Source organism: Oncorhynchus mykiss, chromosome 27 (assembly GCF_057628025.1).
Source record: "Oncorhynchus mykiss isolate SJ-2025 chromosome 27, ASM5762802v1, whole genome shotgun sequence".
Lineage (NCBI taxonomy): Eukaryota > Metazoa > Chordata > Actinopteri > Salmoniformes > Salmonidae > Oncorhynchus > Oncorhynchus mykiss.
Genome location: NC_143048.1, coordinates 52,332,894 through 52,355,774, shown reverse-complemented (window position 1 = coordinate 52,355,774; position 22,881 = coordinate 52,332,894). Strand labels below are relative to the sequence as shown.

The following is a 22,881-nucleotide window of genomic DNA, read 5'->3' as shown; positions in this document are numbered from 1 at the left end:
AAGATACCTTAATAGAAAATGACTCAAGTAAAGGTGAAAGTCACCCAGTAAAATACCACCTGTGTAACAGTCTAAACGTATATGCTTTTAAGTATCAAAATAAAATGGTGATTGCAAAGATATACTTAAGCATCAAAAGTAAAAGTATAAATAATTTCAAATTACTTATATTAAACAAACAAATATATATATGTATTTTACCACACTCACTTGCCCCACCCACTTGCCCCACCCACTTGCCCCAACCACTTGCCCCAACCACTTGCCCCACCCGCCCTTGGGAACTCACAGGTCATTGTCAGTGTTGGTGCGTGGCTTCTGCTGCCGCCGGCAGACCATGAAGACAGTGACGGCCATGGCGATGAGGAGCCCAGCGGCTACGACCCCACCCAGCACCCCCAAGACTCCTCCGGGAGGGCCTCGGGCCATCGGCTTCTCTGTGGAGGAGAGGAGAGAGGGATGATAGTTGGAACGAGAGAGCAGTTACAGTTCAGAACATCACCTGTGGCATAAAGGCTGATCGAAAGAAGAGGGAGGAGAGAGAGAGGGGGAAGAAAGAGGGGGCAGAGAGAGAAAGAGAGGGGGCAGCGAGAGAGAGAGGGAGCGAGAGAGAGAGAGGGAGCGAGAGAGAGAGAGAGGGGGGCAGCGAGAGAGAGAGGGAGCGAGAGAGAGAGAGGGGGGCAGAGAGAGAGAGAGGGAGCGAGAGAGAGGGAGGGGGGCAGAGAGAGAGAACTAGAGAAACGATTTCTCATCAGAAAGAATTTGTGATTTGAATACCAACTTTCAAGACCGCAGTTATAAGTTAAGTCTCTCCCCATGCTAAAGGTAAGCTGTCCTGTAGTAAGAGAGAGAGAGACACCATAGTGTTAGTTACAGTCTATCTGGATTTCTACTACTCCATCATCCACCCACTCTGTAGACAACTATGCGTCTAACTGAAAAGCTAGTCTGCAAATATTGTTCCTTGCAACTCAAGATTTTTTAAACGCGTAAACCATTCATCACACACAAAACTATGAGCACACACGCACGCATGTACACACACACACACAGTATTGTAATTTATCGATTGCGGTTATGATATCGTTTAGGACCTTGAGCATGGCTGAGGGGTACCCATGACCAGCTCGGAAACCAGATTGCATAGCGGAGAAGGTACGGTGGGATTTGAAATGGTCGGTGATCTGTTTGTTAACTTGGCTTTTGAAGACCTTAGAAAGACAGGGTAGGATAGATATAGGTCTGTAGCAGTTTGGGTCTAGAGTGTCTCCCCTTTTGAAGAGGGGGATGACAGCGGGAGCTTTCCAATCTTTAGGGATCTCAGACGATACGAAAGAGATGTTGAACAAGCTAGTAATAGGGGTAGCAACAATTACGGCAGATAATTTTAGAAAGAGATTGTCAAACCCACTTAGGCATCAACACTGTGACAGTCTTTTCCCATTGACTGCAATGTATTGACATAATCGTCAACCCTGTAACTCTCACCGTTTCCCATTGAACCCAATGTATTGAGAAAAACATCAACACCTTTTTTTCAAAAACGTACCAGGATGACGTTTTCAGGCTGATAATGGGCTGTCTATACATCTTCTCTCTTCTGTTTCTAAGTAGATATACTTAATTACATAAGTGTAGTGAAGACTCCAAACTCTTCACATAATGTGTTGAGGCCTATACTTCCCCCCTCCAACACTGTGCCTAGCTGTTCCCTGTTTAGTACAAGACTTTTGACCAGAGCCCTATGGGCTGCATATAGTGCCGTACTCAACAGTCATGCACTAAACAGGGATTAGGGTACCATTTGGGACGCAATCACCGTCTCAGGATTATGGACACAGAGATACACAGAGACTTGATGGGCTCTTGTTGTTAAGTACACACAACACACAGTGGTCTCCAGATTGAGCCCTACAGAGAGAGACAAGATGGTAAAGTGTGTCAGTAGTTGTCCACGGAGAATGATTTGGGTGCCTTCGGAAAGATACAGTGCCTTCGGAAAGAATTCAGGCCCCTTGACTTTTTCCACATTATTCTAAAAAGGATTAAGTAAATAAAAATCCTCAGCAATCTACATACAGTACCCCATAATGACAAAGCAAAAACAGATTTTTTTAAATTTTGATAAAAAATTAATAAAAATAAAAATATATATCACATTTACATCAGTATTCAGACCCTTTACTCAGTACTTTATTGAAGCACCTTTGGCAGCAACTACAGCCTTGTGTCTTCTCGGGTATGACGCTACAAGCTTGTAACACATGTATTTGGGGAGTTTCTCCTATTCTTCTCTGCAGATCCTCTGAAACTCTGTCAGTTGGATGGGGAGCGTTGCTGCACAGCTATTTTCAGGTCTCTCCAGAGATAATAGATTTTGGTTCAAGTCCGAGCTCTGGCTGGGCCACTCAAGGACATTCAGAGACTTCCAAAGCCACTCCTGCGTTGTCTTGGCTGTGTGCTTAGGGTCGTTGTCCTGTTGAAAGGTGAACCTTCGCCCAGTCTGAGGTCCTGAGCATTCTGGAGCAAGTTTTCATCAAGGATGTCTCTGTGCTTTGCTCCGTTCATCTTTTCCTTTGACTAGACTCCCAGTACCTGCCGCTGAAAATCCCCACAGCATGATTCTGCCACCACCATGCTTCACCGTAGGGATGGTGCCAGGTTCCTCCAGACGTGACGCTTGGCATTCAGGCCAAAGAGTTCAATCTTGGTTTCATCAGACCAGAGAATTTTGTTTCTCATGATCTGAGATCCTTAACCTCTAGCGTCGAGCAATCCCGTATCCGGGAGCGTAATCATAGCCTCAAGCTCATTACCATAACGCAACGTTTCCTATTCATGAAAATCGCAAATGAAATGAAATAAATATATTGAAACACAAGCTTAGCCTTTTGTTAACAACACTGTCATCTCAGATTTTCAAAATATGCTTTAACCAAAGCTACACAAGCATTTGTGTAAGAGTATTGATAGCCTAGCATAGCATTAAGCCTAGCATTCAGCAGGCAACATTTTCACAAAAACAAGAAAAGCATTCAAATAAAATAATTTACCTTTGAAGAACTTCGGATGTTTTCAATGACGAGACTCTCAGTTAGATTGCAAATGTTAATTTTTTCCAAAAGGATTATTTGTGTAAGAGAAATAGCTCCGTTTTGTTCATCACGTTTGGCTAAGAAAAATAAACGAAAATGCAGTCAACACAACGCCAAACTTTTTTCCAAATTAGCTCCATAATATCGACAGAAACATGACAAATGCTGCAGACACCTTGGGGAAAACGTGGAAAACGTAAGCTGACTCCTAGCTCCTCCACAGCTATATAACGAGTCATTTCCTGATTGGATTTTTATCTGGGTTTCGCCTGTAACATCAGTTCTGTGGCACTCACAGACAATATCTTTGCAGTTTTGGAAATGTCAGAGTGTTTTCTTTCCAAAGCTGTCAATTATATGCATAGTCGAGCATCTTTTCGTGACAAAATATCTTGTTTAAAACGGGAACGTTTTTCATCCAAAAATTAAAAGAGCGCCCCCTATATCGAAGAAGTTAAGGTGCCTTTTGGCAAACTCCAAGTGAGCTGTCATGTGCCTTTTACTGAGGAGTGGCTTCTGTCTGGCTACTTTACCATAAAGGCATGATTGGTGGAGTGCTGCAGAGATGGTTGTACTTATGGAAGGTTCTCCCATCTCCACAGAGGAACTCTGGAGCTCTATCAGAGTGACCATCGGGTTCTTGGTTAATACAGTGCCACTGTCATGGCCCGCTAACAAGGACTGCGCCCCCCTTTCCTTCTCCATGGCCAATGTGAGTAAAACAGGTAGCCTAGTGGTTAGAGCGTTGGACTAGCAAACGAAAGGTTGCACGATCGAATCCCCGAGCTGACAAGGTAAAAATCTGTCATTCTGCCCCTGAACAATGCAATTAACCCACTGACTTGCCTAGTTAAATAAAGGTAAAAAAAACATTTAAATGTCTTAACCCTCACAAGGCTGCTGGCCCAGATGGCATCCCTAGCCACATCCTCAGAGCATGTGCAGACCAGCTGGCTGGTGTGTTTACAGACATATTCAATCGCTCCCTATCCCAGTCTGCTGTCCCCACATGCTTCAAGATGGCCACCATTGTTCCTGTACCCAATGCAAAGATAACTGAACTAAATGACTACCGCTCTGTAGCACTCACTTCTGTCATCATGAAGTGCATTGAGAGACGAGTCAAGGATCATATCACCTCCACCTTACTGGCCACCCTAGACCCACTTCAGTTTGAATACAGGTCCACAGACTATGCAATCACCATCACACTGCCCTATCCCATCTGGACAAGGGGAATACCTACGTAAGAATGCTGTTCATTGACTACAGCTCAGTATTCAACACTGTAGTACCCTCCAAGCTCATCATCAAGCTGGAGGCCCTGGGTCTCAACCCTGCCGTGTGCAACTGGGTCCTGGACTTTCTGACGAGCCGCCCCCTTGTGGTGAAGAGTTGCAAAGAAAAAGCCATATCTCAGACTGGCCAATAAAAATAAAAGATTGAGATGGGCAAAAGAGCACAGACACTGGACAGAGGAACTCTGCCTAGAAGGCCAGCATCCCATAGTCGCCTCTTCACCGTTGACATTTAGACTGGTGTTTTGCGGGTACTATTAAGTTTGCTGCCAGGACTTGAGGACTTGTAATGAGTCTGTTTCTCAAACTAGACACTGTAATGTACTTTTCCTCTTGCTCAGTTGTGCACCGGGGCCTCCCACTCCTCTTTCTATTCTGGTTAGAGACAGTTTGCGCTGTTCTGTGAAGGGAGTAGTACACAGTGTTGTACGAGATTTTCAATCCCAGCTATCACACTAGCCAATCCCATCTATCCCACTAGTCAACCCAAGCTATCCCACAAGCCACTCCCACCTATCCCACTAGCCAATCCCGCAGCCCCCCCCCCCCCCCCCGGTCATGGTTACACTCAATAACCATGGTCCTCAATCCCAAGTCAATAACCACCGTCCTCAACCCCCCCAATCAATAACGACAGTCCTCAACTCCCCCAGTCATGGTCACAGTCAATAAACACAGTCCTCGACCCTCCCCCCCAGTCATGACCCCAGTCAATAACCACTCTCCTCAACCCCCCAGTCAATAACCATGGTCCTCAGCCCCCCTCCCCCAGTCATAATCTGAAGATGGTGCTGGCTAAAGCTATAACTGGCGAGTGTAGAGAGTATAGAGATATTGTTATCCACGTCAGCACCAACAATGTTAGGATGAAACAGTCAGAGGTCACCAAGCGCAACATAGCGTCTGCGTGTAAATCAGCTAGAAAGATGTGTCGGCATTGAGTAATTGTCTCTGGACCCCTTCTAGTTAGGGGGAGTGATGAGCTCTACAGCAGAGGCTCACAACTCAATCGCTGGTTGAAAACTGTTTTCTGCCCCACCCTAAAGATAAAATGTGTAGATAATTGGCCCTCTTTCTGGGACTCACCCACAAATAGGACCAAGCCTGGCTTGTTGAGGAGTGACGGACTCCATCCTAGCTGGAGGGGTGCTCTCATCTTATCTACGAACATAGACAGGGCTCTAACTCCCCTAGCTCCACAATGAAATAGGGTGCAGGCCAGGCAGCAGGCTGTTAGCCAGCCTGCCAGCTTAGTGGAGTCTGCCACTAGCACAGTCAGTGTAGTCAGCTCAGCTATCCCCATTGAGACTGTGTCTGTGCCTCGACCTAGGTTGGGCAAAACTAAACATAGCGGTGTCCGCCTTAGTAATCTCACTAGAATGAAGACCTCCTCCATTCCTGCCATTACTGAAAGAGATCGTGATGCCTCACATCTCAAAATATGGCTACTTAAAACTGTTTAATTTGATCCTGAGTGTAGGTTATTTCCCTGACATCTGGAATCAAGGACTCATAACCCCAATCTTTAAGAACAGAGACAAATTTGACCCTAACAATTACAGAGGCATTTGTGTGAACAGTAACCTGGGGAAGGTTTTCTGTGGTATTATAAATGTAAGAGTTCTAAACTTCCTTAATACGTACGATGTCTTGAGTAAAAGCCAAATTGGATTTATACCAAAACATCGCACAACTGATCATATTTACACCCTACACACCCTGATAGATAAACATGTCCACCAAAATAATACCAACATACACGCTTGCTTCATCGACTTCCAAAAAGCATTTGATTCTATCTGGCGTACAGGACTGTTCTAAAACGTTTTTGAAAGTGGTGTAGCGGGTAAAACATATGACATAATTAAATCAATGTATACTGGCAATACGTGCAGCATTAAAATTGGTAAGAAAATAACATGATTCTTTAACCAGGGGCGGGGACTTCGCCAGGGTTGCAATCTGAGCCCTGCACTCTTCAATATTTACACTAAAACGAATTGGCCACTATTCTAGAAAATCCTCAGCCCCTGGTGTTAGTCTCCACAATTCAGAATTTAAATGCCTACTCTTCGCAGATGACCTATGCCTGCTGTCACCCACAGCACATGGCCTACAGCAGAGCCTGAACCTGCTTGAACAGTACTGCCAGACCTGGGCCCTGGCAGTAAACCCCAAAAATACTAAAATAATGATTTTCCACAGAAGATCCAGATCTCAGGGAATTAGACCAAAGTTCTCAATTGGTACAAAATATATAGAGTACTGTACACACTACAATTACTTAGGTTTAAAATAAGCTCAACTGGACACCTTAATGAGGCAGTGATTGAACTGAGAGAGAAAGCACGCAGGGCATTCTACGCCATTAAAAAGCTAATTGAAATTGAAATACCTATTAAAATTTGGCTAAAACTAATTGAATATGTCATTGAACCTATTGCACTTCATGGCAGCGAGTTGTGGGGTCCACTTGCAAAACAAGATTTCATCAAAGTGAACAAACACCCCATTGAAACCCTACACCCCAGAGTCCCCTCATCCAGCTGGTCCTGGGGCTGAGTTCACAAACCTATTCTACTAACACACTGAAGCATCAGGACCAGAACATCCAATCAATCAGAATAAACTAAATTACAACACAGTCAAAACAAAACTACATTGCTTATTGGGAAACAGAAGCACAAACACAAAGCAAAATGCAGTGCTATCTGGCTCTAAATCGACAGTACACCGTGGCTAAATATTTGACCATGGTTACTGATCAAAACCTTAGAAAAACCTTGACAAAGTACAGGCTCAGTGAGCACAGCCTTGCCATTGAGAATGGTAGACACAGGAAAACCTGGCTCCCTGTAGAGGAAAGGCTGTGCAACCACTGCACAACAACAGAACCTGAGAAGGATCTGCATTTCCTGACAACATGTCAAAAATATAAAACAATTAGAGAGTGTCATTTTCCCATATTTGAAACCCTTATTCAAGGTTTCAAAGACCTCGCTGATGAGGACAGGCTACCCGTCCTGTTGGGGGAGGACGCAGAGAGCTGTGGGTTGGCAGCGCACTACATTGCTGCCTGCCAATGTCTGACAGACCAATCAACCTGCACATGTACTCTACTGTATGCTTATTGTTATTGTTGAATGTATGGTTATTTTGACCCTTGGTTATTGTTGTCCCGTTGACAATTTTAATTCTCATTTTTATCTATTTTATATTGTAAATATCCAAAATAAGCTTTGGCAATGTGTACATTGTTACGTCATTCCAATAAAGCAAATTTAATTTAATTGAATTGAGAGAGAGAGAAAGGGAGAGGGCGAGAAGGCGAGAGAGCGAGAGAGAGATGGGTAAGACTATGCCCACTCCCCAGATAAGCAAAATGTCACAGGCAGGCTGCAGCAACGCAGGGCTTAAATGGAAACAGGTTGTATTCACCAGGGCCTCAAGGCCAGCTACTCTAACCCTGCCAACACACACTGTTATATTACCCATGCTGCTTACTCATTCAATGCCATCTTCCATGCTGGGGCCTAGCATGGTTCAGCAAACACTGGCATGGGGTAAGAAATTCACAACAGAATGATGTCACACACACCCTGTCTATACACACACACTCACATACAGACTCATATATACACACAGTTCCTCTCTCCTTTTACCTTTCCTTGGCCTCTATTTCTTACATCTCTTAGAGAAAATGACAATTTTCGTGATAATTCTTTATGCACTGACTTTACTGAACTCATTGTTGCTGGGTGAGTACATCTGACAATGTGCTCTCCTGTCCATTAGACATTTTTTCTGCAGGAACTCTGAATTTTTCACTCGGTCCACTTGTCCAAGTGCCGATGTATTTGTGGCATGATGTGAACAGCACGAACTTATGTCACTATCAAAGTCTAATGGTTTTAAATGACTGTTTTGTATTGTCTGGGAATTCGCTTGCAGTAGGTCTCTTAAAAAAGAGAAGCCGTGCAAGGTTATTAAACAGAGGTACCAAGTTATTCTTCTTTTGTTGACATCAGGTAATGTGCAAACCTAACACAGGCCCTGATATGCAATGTCTCCAAACCCCTGATCGTAAATCTAGATCTGGTTTTGGTATTTTTCATTTAAACATATGCAGCCTGTTGTCAAAAATTGATAGGGTTAGGATTTGGGCTAAATCTACTGATTGTGCTTTCTGAAACCTGGCTCAGCAAGTCTGTTCTTGATAATATATAAATATGATATTTGTATAAATGGTTACAATGTGTATTGCACTGATTGAGTTAAGAAAGGTGTGGGTGTGGCTATATATGTAAAGACTAAATTCCCTGTAAGTGTGGTAAAGTCTGAAACTATTTGGAAACAGTTGGAATATCTTGCTTTGAATCTTCAAGCTTCAAATGGTCTCTCTATAACTGTGATTGGCTGTTATAGACCCCCCTCTGCTCTCTGTGATGCATTTTCTTCTCTGTTGAACCTTATGTCTAAACTTCTTTACAGTGAAATGATCTTGATTGGTCAACATCTTAAGTTGTTGGATAAAGCCGGTGTCTGATAATTTTAAAATGTTTTTAATTCTATGAATCTTTCCCAGTTGATTAACTCACCCACTCGCCCAAATCTCAAATGTGCAGAAAAAATCTACCCTGATTGATTTGATATTGGCAAATGGTCCACATAAATATTTTGCGGTTGGTGTTTTTTGTAATGATTTAAGTGACCATTGTGCTGTTGTTGCTGTTAGAAATACTAAGGTTCCTAAGACAAACCCACATTTTATTTGTAAGAGAAATTTGAATAGTTTTAATTGAGCAGGCTTTCTTTCACGATTTGTTTTATTTTGACTGGAGCAGATTGATTTGATTCCTGATGTGGAAACTGCTGGGAAATTCTTTCATGGTGGTTTTTCCCAAATAGTAAACAAACATGCCCCATTCCGCAGGTTCAGGGTTAAAGGGAGGGATAATCCATGGTTTTCTTCTGAGCTGTCTTGTATTATTCATGACCGTATTCTAGCCTGGGCTAAAGCAAGGAAATAATGTTCTGATGCTGATTGGCTTATTTTAAGGCAGTTATGAAACAAGTGTTCTTTTCTTCTCAGGAAGGCAAAATGAACCAGTGAGAGCTGGTCAAACTTTTAGCTTTTTGTCATTCTCAGTGCAGGTGGTACATAAAGCCCTGAAATCCTTAGATCAGAGAAAGCCTGCAGGTCCTGATCTTTTGGATCCCTGCTTTTTAAATCTGGCAGCTGATTTCATAGCTGAACCACTTACATCTCTGTTCAATCTAACCCTGGAATGTAATGAAATTCCAAAGATCTGGAAATCAGCATTTATCCTACCACTTTTAAAAGGGGGAGATCCAACTCTTTCAAATAATTATAGGCCAATCTCAAAGCTGTCACACCTGTCGAAATATACTTGAAACCTTTATTAGTGAACAGCTAAAAGAGTTTTTATTTACTAACTCTAATTTATCAATGTACCAATCGGGCTTCAGGAAGAAGCTTAGCACAATTACAGCAGCCATGAAGGTTTTAAAGGATATCACTGAATCCCGTGACAAAAAACAGCACTGTGTCTCACTTTTTATTGATCTCTCTAAGGCTTTGATACAGTTGATCGTGCTATACTGAGTGTCATTCCCTGACCTTAGAGAGCCTTTTTATTCTCTATTTGGTAAGGTCAGTGTGTGATTAGGGTGGGCAATCTATGTTGTATTTTCTATGTTGGCCTGGTATGGTTTCCAATCAGAGGCAGCTGTCTATCGTGATCTCTGATTGGGGACCATACTTAGGCAACCTTTTCCCACCTTAGAATGTGGGATCTTGTTTTTGTATAATTGCTGTGTAGCCTGCAGTTTTGTATTTTCTTGTTTTTCGGGGTTTCTTTTTAATAAAAGTAAGATGTTCGCCTACAATGCTGCACCTTGGTCTCCTCATTTAAACGACGAGCGTAACACTGAGGCAGAGATTGCCATGCGTAGGTCTTTCGGAGCATGCAGTTGCATGGTTTGCTAACCATCTGTCTGATAGAACTCAAATTGATGGGCTCATGTCTGTTAAATGTCTGTTAAATTGTCTGTAATGGTGTGCCCCCAGGCTCTGTACTTTCTTATTCACTATTTATATAAATCATTTAGACAAAAATGTGCAAAAAGCACATCTTCACTTTTATGCTGATGATACTGTTATTTACTGTTGTGCCTCGTCTCTCACAAAAGCTTTACAGAACTAGTAAACTGCTTTTTATACTGTTCAACATACCTTGTGTCAATTGAAGCTCATCCTTAATACTGACAAAACTAAACTAATGTTGTTTTTTAAGCAAGAAACAGACCTCTGAACCTTTCACCTATTACTACCTGTCAGGGCAATGAGATTGAGACTGTTACCTCATATAAATATTTTGGAATTTCAATTGATGACGGCCTTTTTTTTATTGCATATTCAACCATTTACAAAAAAATTTAAGCTGAAGTTGGGATTTTTATTTTAGGAATACGGCCTGTGTTCTTTTGAAGCCAGAAGGAGGCTAGTATCAGCTACATTTATGCCGTTACTAGACTATGGGGATATTTTATATTTGAATGCTTCCACTCAGTGTTTGAGATCAATTGACACCCTTTACCATGGAGCATTGAGATGTATTTTAAACTGCAAAACCCTTAAGCACCGCTGCACTTTGTATACCAGGGTTGGCTGGCCTATACTTTTATTTACAAAGCCATTTTTGGGTTTACTACCATTTTATTTGGGCATTTTTATTGTTCAGAAATGTGGTGGGTACACTCTTCGTTCACAGGATTTATCCTGCTAACTGTTCCAAATGTCAGAACTGAATTTGGTAAAACGGCTTTTATGTCCTCTGCGCCATCGGCTTGGAACACCTTACAAAATACTTTTAAACTGGAAGAACTTTGGAGTTCCTGAATTATGTTTTTAAATCACTGATGAATGATTTTGAGGCTGATTCCCTGACCTGTCAATGTTTTTAAATATCTATTTTATGATTTTGTTATACTCTTGTGAATTCTATGGTTTTTTACTAGATTACCTGTAGTTTTTCATGTTGTCTGTCTGTAAATGTGCAATGACTTTGTGCTGCCTATCTTGGCAAGGACGCTCTTGAAAAATAGATTTAAAATCTCAATGTGCCCTTCCTCGTTAAATAAAGGTTAAATAAATAAATACATATGTTCACTCTGAGAATAGGAGAGAAGAGAGTCATGATATAGTACAGTTTTATAGAGTTCCAGTTATAATTATGATCACTTCACAACAGTGAAACCTGGAGCTGTTGGCTTCCTTCCTTGCCATTAGGTGTTTTAAATGATGTCTTCTCCATGGGGCCTCTTACACGCTCCAGCCATCCTGGGGAGGTTTCATTGGACAGATTGGGAGTCTGGCTACCAACCCATGTCAGCCAGCATCATGCCAGGATCATGCCAACCAGAGACCATTGATAGTCCAAGACAGACACCTGTTCCAGAGACCACAGCCACAGTCATGCCATTAAACTGCAACGGTCTACAAATAATAAATAGGCCTATAGACAGGAGGATAGTAGAAAAATACCTCCACATAGTTTTCCAAATGGGGAAAATGCAGTAAAATTTCATTTTAAGCAATTTCTTCCATTTTTATATCCTGTTTTTATATCCTCCTTTAATATTGTGTTTTATATCCTGTTTTTTATATTGTTTTACATCCTGTTTTTAAACACTGTTTTTATATAATATTTTTACATCCTGTTTTTAAATCCTGTTTTTATATCCTGTTTTAATATATTATTTTTACACAACATTTTTATAAACTGCATACTGCTTTAATAATAATTTCATATACTGTTTTTAATCCAGTTTTTATATCCAGTTTTTAAATCCACCTTTTATATCCTGTTTCATCTCCTGTTTTATATCCTGTTTTTATATAATGCATTTATAACCAGTATTTATATCCTGTTTTTGTATAATGCATTTATAACCAGTATTTATATCCTGTTTTTATATAATGCATTTATAACCAGTATTTATATCCTGTTTTTATATAATGCATTTATATCCACCTTTTACATGCAGTTTTTATATCCTGTTTTAATATGCTGTCTTTACAATCTGTTTTAATATGCTGTCTTTACAATCTGTTTTAATATGCTGTCTTTACAATCTGTTTTAATATGTTGTCTTTACAATCTGTTTTAATATGCTGTCTTTACAATCTGTTTTAATATGTTGTCTTTACAATCTGTTTTAATATGCTGTCTTTACAATCTGTTTTAATATGTTGTCTTTACAATCTGTTTTAATATGCTGTCTTTACAATCTGTTTTAATATGCTGTCTTTACAATCTGTTTTAATATGCTGTCTTTACAATCTGTTTTAATATGCTGTCGTTACAATCTGTTTTAATATGTTGTCTTTACAATCTGTTTTAATATGCTGTCTTTACAATCTGTTTTAATATGCTGTCTTTACAATCTGTTTTAAAATGCTGTCTTTACAATCTGTTTTAATATGCTGTCTTTACAATCTGTTTTAATATGCTGTCTTTACAATCTGTTTTAATATGCTGTCTTTACAATCTGTTTTAATATGCTGTCTTTACAATCTGTTTTAATATGCTGTCTTTACAATCTGTTTTAATATGTTGTCTTTACAATCTGTTTTAATATGCTGTCTTTACAATCTGTTTTAAAATGCTGTCTTTACAATCTGTTTTAATATGTCGTCTTTACAATCTGTTTTAATATGCTGTCTTTACAATCTGTTTTAATATGCTGTCTTTACAATCTTTTTTAAAATGCTGTTTTTACAATCTGTTTTAATATGCTGTCTTTACAATCTGTTTTAATATGCTGTCTTTACAATCTGTTTTAATATGTTGTCTTTACAATCTGTTTTAATATGCTGTCTTTACAATCTGTTTTAATATGCTGTCTTTACAATCTGTTTTAATATGTTGTCTTTACAATCTGTTTTAATATGCTGTCTTTACAATCTGTTTTAAAATGCTGTCTTTACAATCTGTTTTAATATGTCGTCTTTACAATCTGTTTTAATATGCTGTCTTTACAATCTGTTTTAATATGCTGTCTTTACAATCTGTTTTAATATGCAGTCTTTACAATCTGTTTTAATATGTTGTCTTTACAATCTGTTTTAATATGCTGTCTTTACAATCTGTTTTAATATGCTGTCTTTACAATCTGTTTTAATATGCTGTCTTTACAATCTGTTTTAATATGCTGTCTTTACAATCTGTTTTAATATGTTGTCTTTACAATCTGTTTTAATATGCTGTCTTTACAATCTGTTTTAATATGCTGTCTTTACAATCTGTTTTAATATGCTGTCTTTACAATCTGTTTTAATATGCTGTCTTTACAATCTGTTTTTATCCTGTTTCAATACACTGTTATCATATCCTGTTTTTATATCCTATTTTTATATCCTGTTTTAAAATATTGCTTTTACAGACTGTCGTGTCTTTACTATCATTAAATTGAAGACTTAGTTTTATCAAAGATTCTCTGTAATTAGTATTACGCGATCAACTGATTAATCATGTAAACATAATTAACTAGGAAGCCGGGGCACCAAGGAAAATATTCAGATTACAAAGTTATCATTTCCTAAAATAACTTTTCAATATTTTCATATCTGATCCATAGTCTTCTGATTAATGAACTATTTACTTTACCACACGTTAGTCTCATTCCAAACGTCGTAAATTGTTGGTTATCTGCACGAACTCAGTCTTCACTATGAGTCACCCCATACATCAATTGTCTTAAATCATTTATTTATTACTAACTAAGTAATTCACAGAAATGCATAAACAAACACAGTACATATGGTTACAAGAAATGATAGGGGAATGTGCCCTAGTGGGCTAACCGGCATCGCAGCTTGGTGGACAAAAGGGGGAGTCAGGAGAGAAGTCACTACAGAGTGATAATTATAACAATTGAAATGCTAATCCTTTGCACATGAACGCTCACTCATTCGGGAACAATTGCAATCAATATATATATATTTACGCTCAGTGTGTCGTCTTGATCGCTGTTGAAAAGTTTGTTTCTGTTGGAGAGTTTCGTCCTCTCTCTCTCTCTCTCTCTCTCTCTCTTGGTTAGAGGGGATAGTTCAGAGTGACATTCATTCATTTGTTATAGAATGGATGTTTCAGCGGTTGTCGTTCTTCGCGTTCAATGATACCGAATTCCTAGCTGCAGACTAGTAATTAATATCAAAGACTTATTCTGTCTGTATCGATAGTCTAAGAGTTTAACCACGTGGTATGGTTAAAAGATTCAGCAATTGTCTGCAACCTTCGTCCCCTCCTAATGGAGAAAAACATGGTCTGGTGATAATTTCTCAAAGTTGGGTTTATTCGGATTTGCAGAAAAGGGCTGTCCCAGGATGTCTGACCCTAACTGGGCTCAGGGGCGGTCTTCTGATTTAGTTCAAATCCAATTCCCTTTTTGAGTTTTCCTTCATTAAACAGTCCAAAATCACATTGTAAAATTGTGTAAACAGTATCATACTCACGCATTCATATTATACAGCAATTAGATGTAAACCTCATATCTGAGGCTATTATATAAACAGTGTTATGGTAATGTGGCCACACCGTCTACCATGAGCTTCCCCAAGTTGTAACAAACGGACCAGTTTGTAGCTGGATTCTTCACCGATATTTTATACTTTCTCCGGAACATGAAATTTGTTCAGACTTCAAGTTCTGGAAGAAATGCCTTTGTTCTCTGTGAAAATTCACTCTGTCTCTTATACTGTGTGGCCATGAGGCAGGTGTTCTCCTCAGGAATTTACGACCTCTCTCTGACCACAGCCGCCTACTGAAAGGAGGCAGGGGGGGGGGGGGGCAGGGAGAGGGGGATGGGGCTTGCTGAACCCAAAGAGGGCAACGTCATGACAAGACCTATATCTATCCTACCATGACTTTCTGAGGTCTTCGAAAGCCAAGTTAACAAACAGATCACCGAACATTTCGAATCCCACAGTACCTTCTCTGCTATGCAATCTGGTTTCCGAACTGGTCATGGGTGCACCTCAGCCACGCTCAAGGTCCTAAACGATATCATAACCTCCATCGATAAGAAACAATAATGTGCAGCTGTATTCATAGACCTTGCCAAGGCTTTCAACTCTGTCAATCACATCATTTTTATCGGCAGACTCAGCAGCCTTGGTTTCTCAAATGACTGCCTCGCCTGGTTCACCAACAACTTCTCAGGCAGAGTTCAGTGTGTCAAATCGGAGGGCCTGTTGTCCAGACTTCTGGCAGTCTCTATGGGAGTGCCACAGGGTTCAATTCTCGGGCTGACACTTTTCTCTGTATACATCAATGATGTCGCTCTTGCTGCTGGTGATTCTCTGATCCACCGCTACGCAAACGACACCATTCTGTATACTTCTGGCCCTTCTTCGGACACTGTGTTAACTAACCTCCAGACATGCTTCAATGCCATAACACTCTCCTTCCGTGGCCTCCAACTGCTCTGAAATGCAAGTAAAACTAAATGCATGCTCTTCAACCGATCACTACCAGCACCTGCCCGCCCATCCAGCATCACTACTCTGGATGGTTCTGACTTATGTGGACATCTACAAATACCTTTGTGTCTAGTTATACTGTAAACTCTCCTTCCAGACTCACAGTAAGCATCTCCAATGCAAAAATACATCTAGAATCAGCTTCCTATTTTGCAACATAGCATCCTTCACTCATGCTGTCAAACATACCCTAGTAAATCTGACCATCCTCCCGATCCTCGACTTCGGCGATGTCATTTACAAAATAGCCTCCAACCCTCCACTCGGTAAATTGTATGCAGTCTGTCACAGTGCCATCTGTTTTGCCACCAAAGCCCCATATACTACCCACCACTGCGACCTGTATGCTCTCGTTGGCTGGCCCTCACTTCATAGTCGTCACCAAACCCACTGACTCCAGGTCAACTATAAGTCTTTGCTAGGTAAAGCCCTGCCTTATCTCAGCTCACTGGTCACCATAGTAGCACCCACCCGTAGCACGTGCTCCAGCAGGTATATTTCACTGGTCACCCCCAAAGCCAATTCCTCCTTTGGCCGCCTTTCCTTCCAGTTCTCTGCTGCCAATGACTAGAACAAATTGCAAAAACCACTGAAGCTTGAGACTCATATCTCACTCATTAACTTTAAGCACCAGCTGTCAGAGCAGCTCACAGATAACTGCACCTGTACTTAGCCCATCTGTAAATTGCCCATCCAACTACCTCATCCCCATACTGTTATTAGAAATGTTTTGCTCCTTTTGCAGCCCAGTATCTCTACTTGAAACATTCATCTTCTGCACATCTATCACACCAGTTTTTTTATTATTTCACCACCATGGCCTATTTATTGCCTTACTTCCCTCATCTTACTCCATTTTGCACACACTGTATATAGACTTTTTTCCTATTGTGTTATTGACTGTATGCTTGTTAATTCCATGTGTACCTCTTAGTTGTTTGTGTCACACTGCTTTGCTTTATCTTGGCCAGGTCACAGATGCAAATGAGAACTTGTTCTCAACTAGCCAACCTGGTGAAATGAATGTGAATTTGTTTTAATAAACATACCGTTTTTGTATCCTGTTTTCAATTCCTTTTTAAATAAATGTTTTCATATCCAGAATGTATATCCAGTTTGTATATACTGTTTTTATATCCTGTTTTTAAAACCAGTTTTTATATCCAGTTTTAATATACTGTTTTATAAACTGTTTTCATATACTGTCTTTATAATCTGTTTTAATATCCTGTTTTATAAACTGTTTTTATTTCCAGTTTTTAATATCCTGTTTATTTCTAGTTTTTATATCCTGCTTTGATATCAAATTTTTATATCCAGTTTTTGTATCCTGTATTTATATCCTGTTTTTGTATACTGTTTTAATATACTGTTTTTATTTAACTGTTTTTGAATACTGTTTTAATATACTGTTTTAATAAACTGTTTTTATTTAACTGTTTTTGAATACTGTTTTAATATACTGTTTTAATAAACTGTTTTTATTTAACTGTTTTTGAATACTGTTTTAATAAACTGTTTTTGTATACTGTTTTAATAAACTGTTTTTGTATACTGTTTTAATATACTGTTTTAATAAACTGTTTTTGTTTACTGTTTTATAAACTGTTTTAATATACTGTTTTAATAAACTGTTTTTGTTTACTGTTTCATAAACTGTTTTAATATACTGTTTTAATAAACTGTTTTTGAATACTGTTTTAATATACTGTTTTAATAAACTGTTTTTGTTTACTGTTTTATAAACTGTTTTAATATACTGTTTTAATAAACTGTTTTTGTTTACTGTTTCATAAACTGTTTTAATATACTGTTTTAATAAACTGTTTTTGTTTACTGTTTTATAAACTGTTTTAATATACTGTTTTATAAACTGTTTGTGTATACTGTTTTATAAACTGTTTTAATATACTGTTTTATAAACTGTTTTAATATACTGTTTTATAAACTGTTTTTGTTTACTGTTTTAATAAACTGTTTTAATATACTGTTTTATAAACTGTTTTTTTATACTGTTTTAATATACTGTTTTATAAACTGTTTTAATATACTGTTTTATAAACTGTTTTTGTATACTGTTTTAATATACTGTTTTAATATACTGTTTTAATAAACTGTTTTTTTATACTGTTTTAATATACTGTTTTATAAACTGTTTTTGTTTACTGTTTTAATAAACTGTTTTAATATACTGTTTTAATAAACTGTTTTTTTATACTGTTTTAATATACTGTTTTATAAACTGTTTTAATATACTGTTTTAATATACTGTTTTAATATACTGTTTTATAAACTGTTTTAATATACTGTTTTAATATACTGTTTTAATATACTGTTTTATAAACTGTTTTAATATACTGTTTTATAAACTGTTTGTGTATACTGTTTTATAAACTGTTTGTGTATACTGTTTTAATATACTGTTTTAATATACTGTTTTAATATACTGTTTTAATAAACTGTTTTAATATACTGTTTTATAAACTGTTTTATAAAGTGTTTTTTTATACTGTTTTAATATACTGTTTTAATAAACTGTTTTATAAACTGTTTTAATATACTGTTTTATAAACTGTTTTAATATACTGTTTTATAAACTGTTTTAATATACTGTTTTATAAACTGTTTTTGTATACTGTTTTATAAACTGTTTTATAAACTGTTTTAATATACTGTTTTATAAATTGTTTTATAAACTGTTTTAATATACTGTTTTATAAACTGTTTTAATATACTGTTTTATAAACTGTTTTTGTTTACTGTTTCATAAACTGTTTTAATAAACTGTTTTATAAACTGTTTTTGTTTACTGTTTCATAAACTGTTTTAATAAACTGTTTTATAAACTGTTTTTGTTTACTGTTTCATAAACTGTTTTAATAAACTGTTTTATAAACTGTTTTTGTTTACTGTTTTATAAACTGTTTTAATATACTGTTTTATAAACTGTTTTTGTTTACTGTTTTATAAACTGTTTTAATAAACTTTTTTATAAACTGTTTTTGTTTACTGTTTTATAAACTGTTTTATAGACTGTTTTTGTTTACTGTTTTATAAACTGTTTTAATAAACTGTTTTATAAACTGTTTTAATATACTGTTTTATAAACTGTTTTTGTTTACTGTTTTATAAACTGTTTTAATAAACTTTTTTATAAACTGTTTTTGTTTACTGTTTTATAAACTGTTTTATAGACTGTTTTTGTTTACTGTTTTATAAACTGTTTTAATAAACTTTTTTATAAACTGTTTTTGTTTACTGTTTTATAAACTGTTTTAATAAACTGTTTTATAAACTGTTTTTGTTTACTGTTTTAATATACTGTTTTATAAACTGTTTTATAAACTGTTTTAATATACTGTTTTAATATACTGTTTTATAAACTGTTTTTGTTTACTGTTTTATAAACTGTTTTATAAACTGTTTTAATATACTGTTTTAATATACTGTTTTATAAACTGTTTTTGTTTACTGTTTTATAAACTGTTTTATAGACTGTTTTTGTTTACTGTTTTATAAACTGTTTTAATAAACTGTTTTATAAACTGTTTTTGTTTACTGTTTTATAAACTGTTTTATAAACTGTTTTAATATACTGTTTTAATATACTGTTTTATAAACTGTTTTTGTTTACTGTTTTATAAACTGTTTTATAGACTGTTTTTGTTTACTGTTTTATAAACTGTTTTAATAAACTGTTTTATAAACTGTTTTTGTTTACTGTTTTAATAAACTGTTTTAATAAACTGTTTTAATATACTGTTTTATAAACTGTTTTATAAACTGTTTTATAAACTGTTTTAATAAACTGTTTTATAAACTGTTTTTGTATACTGTTTTAATATACTGTTTTATAAACTGTTTTATAGACTGTTTTTGTTTACTGTTTTATAAACTGTTTTAATAAACTGTTTTATAAACTGTTTTAATATACTGTTTTAATATACTGTTTTATAAACTGTTTTTGTATACTGTTTTAATATACTGTTTTATAAACTGTTTTAATATACTGTTTTATAAACTGTTTTTGTTTACTGTTTTATAAACTGTTTTAATATACTGTTTTATAAACTGTTTTAATATACTGTTTTATAAACTGTTTTTGTTTACTGTTTTATAAACTGTTTTAATAAACTTTTTTATAAACTGTTTTTGTTTACTGTTTTATAAACTGTTTTATAGACTGTTTTTGTTTACTGTTTTATAAACTGTTTTAATATACTGTTTTATAAACTGTTTTAATATACTGTTTTATAAACTGTTTTTGTTTACTGTTTTATAAACTGTTTTAATATACTGTTTTATAAACTGTTTTAATATACTGTTTTATAAACTGTTTTTGTATACTGGTTTATCTCCTGTTTTTTCCAGATGTTATATCCTGTTATTATAACCAGTTTTATATTATGTTTATATATCTAGTATGCCAAGAGTGTTCTAAGCTGTCATCAAGGCAAAGGGTCATCACTTTGAAGAATCTAAAATCTAAAATATATTTTGATTTGTTTAATATTTTTTGGTTACTCCATATGTGTTCTTTCATAGTTTTGATGTCTTCACTATTATCCTACAATGTAGAAAATAGTTGAAATAAAGGAAAACCTTTAAATGAGTAGGTGTGTGCAAACTTTTGGCCGGTACTGTACATTATCAAATACAAATCTTAGGATCAACTATTAAAGACTACTAGAACCCATTGGAATCTCCAATTACATTGAATGAACTACAGGACAAAATACAAACCCTCCAACCCAAAAAGACCTGTGGTGTTGATGGTATCATAAATTAAATGATAAACTATACAGAACATGAATTCCAATCGGCAATACTTAAATTCGTTCACATTCCCTTCACTCTGGCATCTTCCCCAATATTTAGAACCAAGGACTGATCACCACAATCCACAAAAGTAGAGACGAATTTGACCCCAATAACTACCGTGGAATATGTGTCAACAGCAAACTTGGGAAAATCCTCAGCATGATCATTAACAGCAGACTTGTACATTTCCTCAGTAAAATCAATGTACTGAGCGAATGTCAAAATAGATTTTTACCAGATTATTGTACGACAGACCACTTATTCACCCTGCACACCCTAATGGACAAACAAACAAGTCTTCTCATACTTTGTTGATTTCCAAAAAACCTTTGACTCAATTTGGCATGAGGGTCTGCTATACAAATTGATAGAAAGTGGTGTTGGGGGAAAAACATACAACATAATACAATCCATGTACACAAACAACAAGTGTGCAGTTAAAATTGGCAAAAAACACACACATTTCATTCCACAGGGCCGTGGGGTAAGACAGGGATGCAGCTTAACAAATTATTCAGGATTGGTGGGTCCCCTGCGGGACAGTTGAACTAACTAAGCTAATGCGGTTAACATGAGGTTGTAAGTAACAAGAACATTTCCCAGGACATATACATATCTGACATGGGCAGGAAGCTTAGATTAATGTTAATCTAACTGCACTGTCGAATTTACAGTAGCTATTACAGTGAAAGAATACTATGCTATTGTTTGAGGAGAGTGTACAGTTTTGAACATGAAACGTTTTTAATAAACAAATTAGGCACATTTTGGCAGTTTTGATATAACATTTTCAACAGAAATCCAATGATTCATTGGATCAGTCTAACAGTTTGCACATACACTGCTGCCATCTTGTGGCCAAATTCTAAATTGTACCTAATACATTATGGCGTGTCTCTTGCATTTCAAATACAATGGTACAAAAAAATACATTTTTGTCTTTGTATTATCTGTTACCATATCTAATGTGGTATATTCTCCTACATTCCTTTCACATTTCCACAAACTTCAAAGTGTTTCCTTTCAAATGGTACTAATAATATGCATATCCTTGCTTCAGGGCCTGAGCTTTTTTTTAAATGGCGCCAGAAGAAATGGCAGCAGCAGTTTTAAGGGCGCCCAATCAATTGTTTTATTATGGTTTTTTTCTCACGTTATTTGTAACTTATTTTGTACATAATGTTTCTGCAACCGTATCTTATGGCAGAAAAGATAATCTGGATATCAGGACAGCGATCACTCACCTCGGATTAGGCTAAGATTTTTTTCTACAGCAAGGACAACGCACAAGACATTCTCCAAAAACCCCACAGGGCCGACATCCCAGTTATTTGCAAGAGGAAGCGATGCAGGTACAGATGACAAAGAGCCGGATGCCTGGTCAGGACCCGGAGAAGGCGAGTGGGAAGCTGCCGTTACCGTCAATAATACTCGCCAAAGTGCAATCGTAAATTAGATGAGGTCCGATCACGAATATCCTACCAACGGGACATCAAAAACTGTAATATCCTATGTTTCACGGAATCATGGCTGAATGACGACATGGATATTCAGCTACCTGGATACACGCTGCACCGACAAGATAGCACATTACACTCCGATAAGACAATGGGGGTTGGTCTGTGCATATTTGTAAACAACAGCTGGTGCACAAAATCTAAGGAAGTCTCTAGATTTTGCTCGCCTTAAGTAGAGTATATTGTGATAAATTGCAGGCCACACTACTTGCCTAGAGAGTTTTCAGCCATACTTTTCGTGGCTGCTTATTTACCACCACAGACAGATGCTGGCACTAAGACAGCACTCAGTCAGCTGTATAAGGAAATAAGCAAACAGGAAACCACTCACCCAGAGGCGACGCTCCTAGTGGCCGGAGACTTTAATGCAGGGAAACTTAAATCAGTTCTACCAAATCTCTATCAACATGTTAAATGTGCAACCAGACGGAAAAAAATTCTAGATCACATGCACTCCACACACAAAGACACGTACAAAGCTCTCCCTTGCCCTCCATTTGGCAAATCCGACAACAACTATATCCTCCTGATTCCTGCTTACAAGCAATAATTAAAGCATGAAGCACCAGTGACTCGGTCTATAA

The 22,881-nt window shown here is 37.0% G+C and overlaps 1 protein-coding gene across 2 annotated transcripts in view; it reads right to left on the bottom strand.

Moving 5' to 3' along the window:
* Nucleotides 1–22,881, bottom strand: part of LOC110507254 (nectin-1-like) — a 453,892-nt gene that overhangs the window by 124,968 nt on the left and 306,043 nt on the right. For both annotated transcript variants that reach the window (XM_090224052.1, XM_090224053.1), the window contains exon 6: nt 290–437. In XM_090224052.1, the coding sequence (XP_090080178.1) occupies nt 290–437 (148 nt within the window). The remainder of the gene's footprint in view (nt 1–289; nt 438–22,881) is intronic.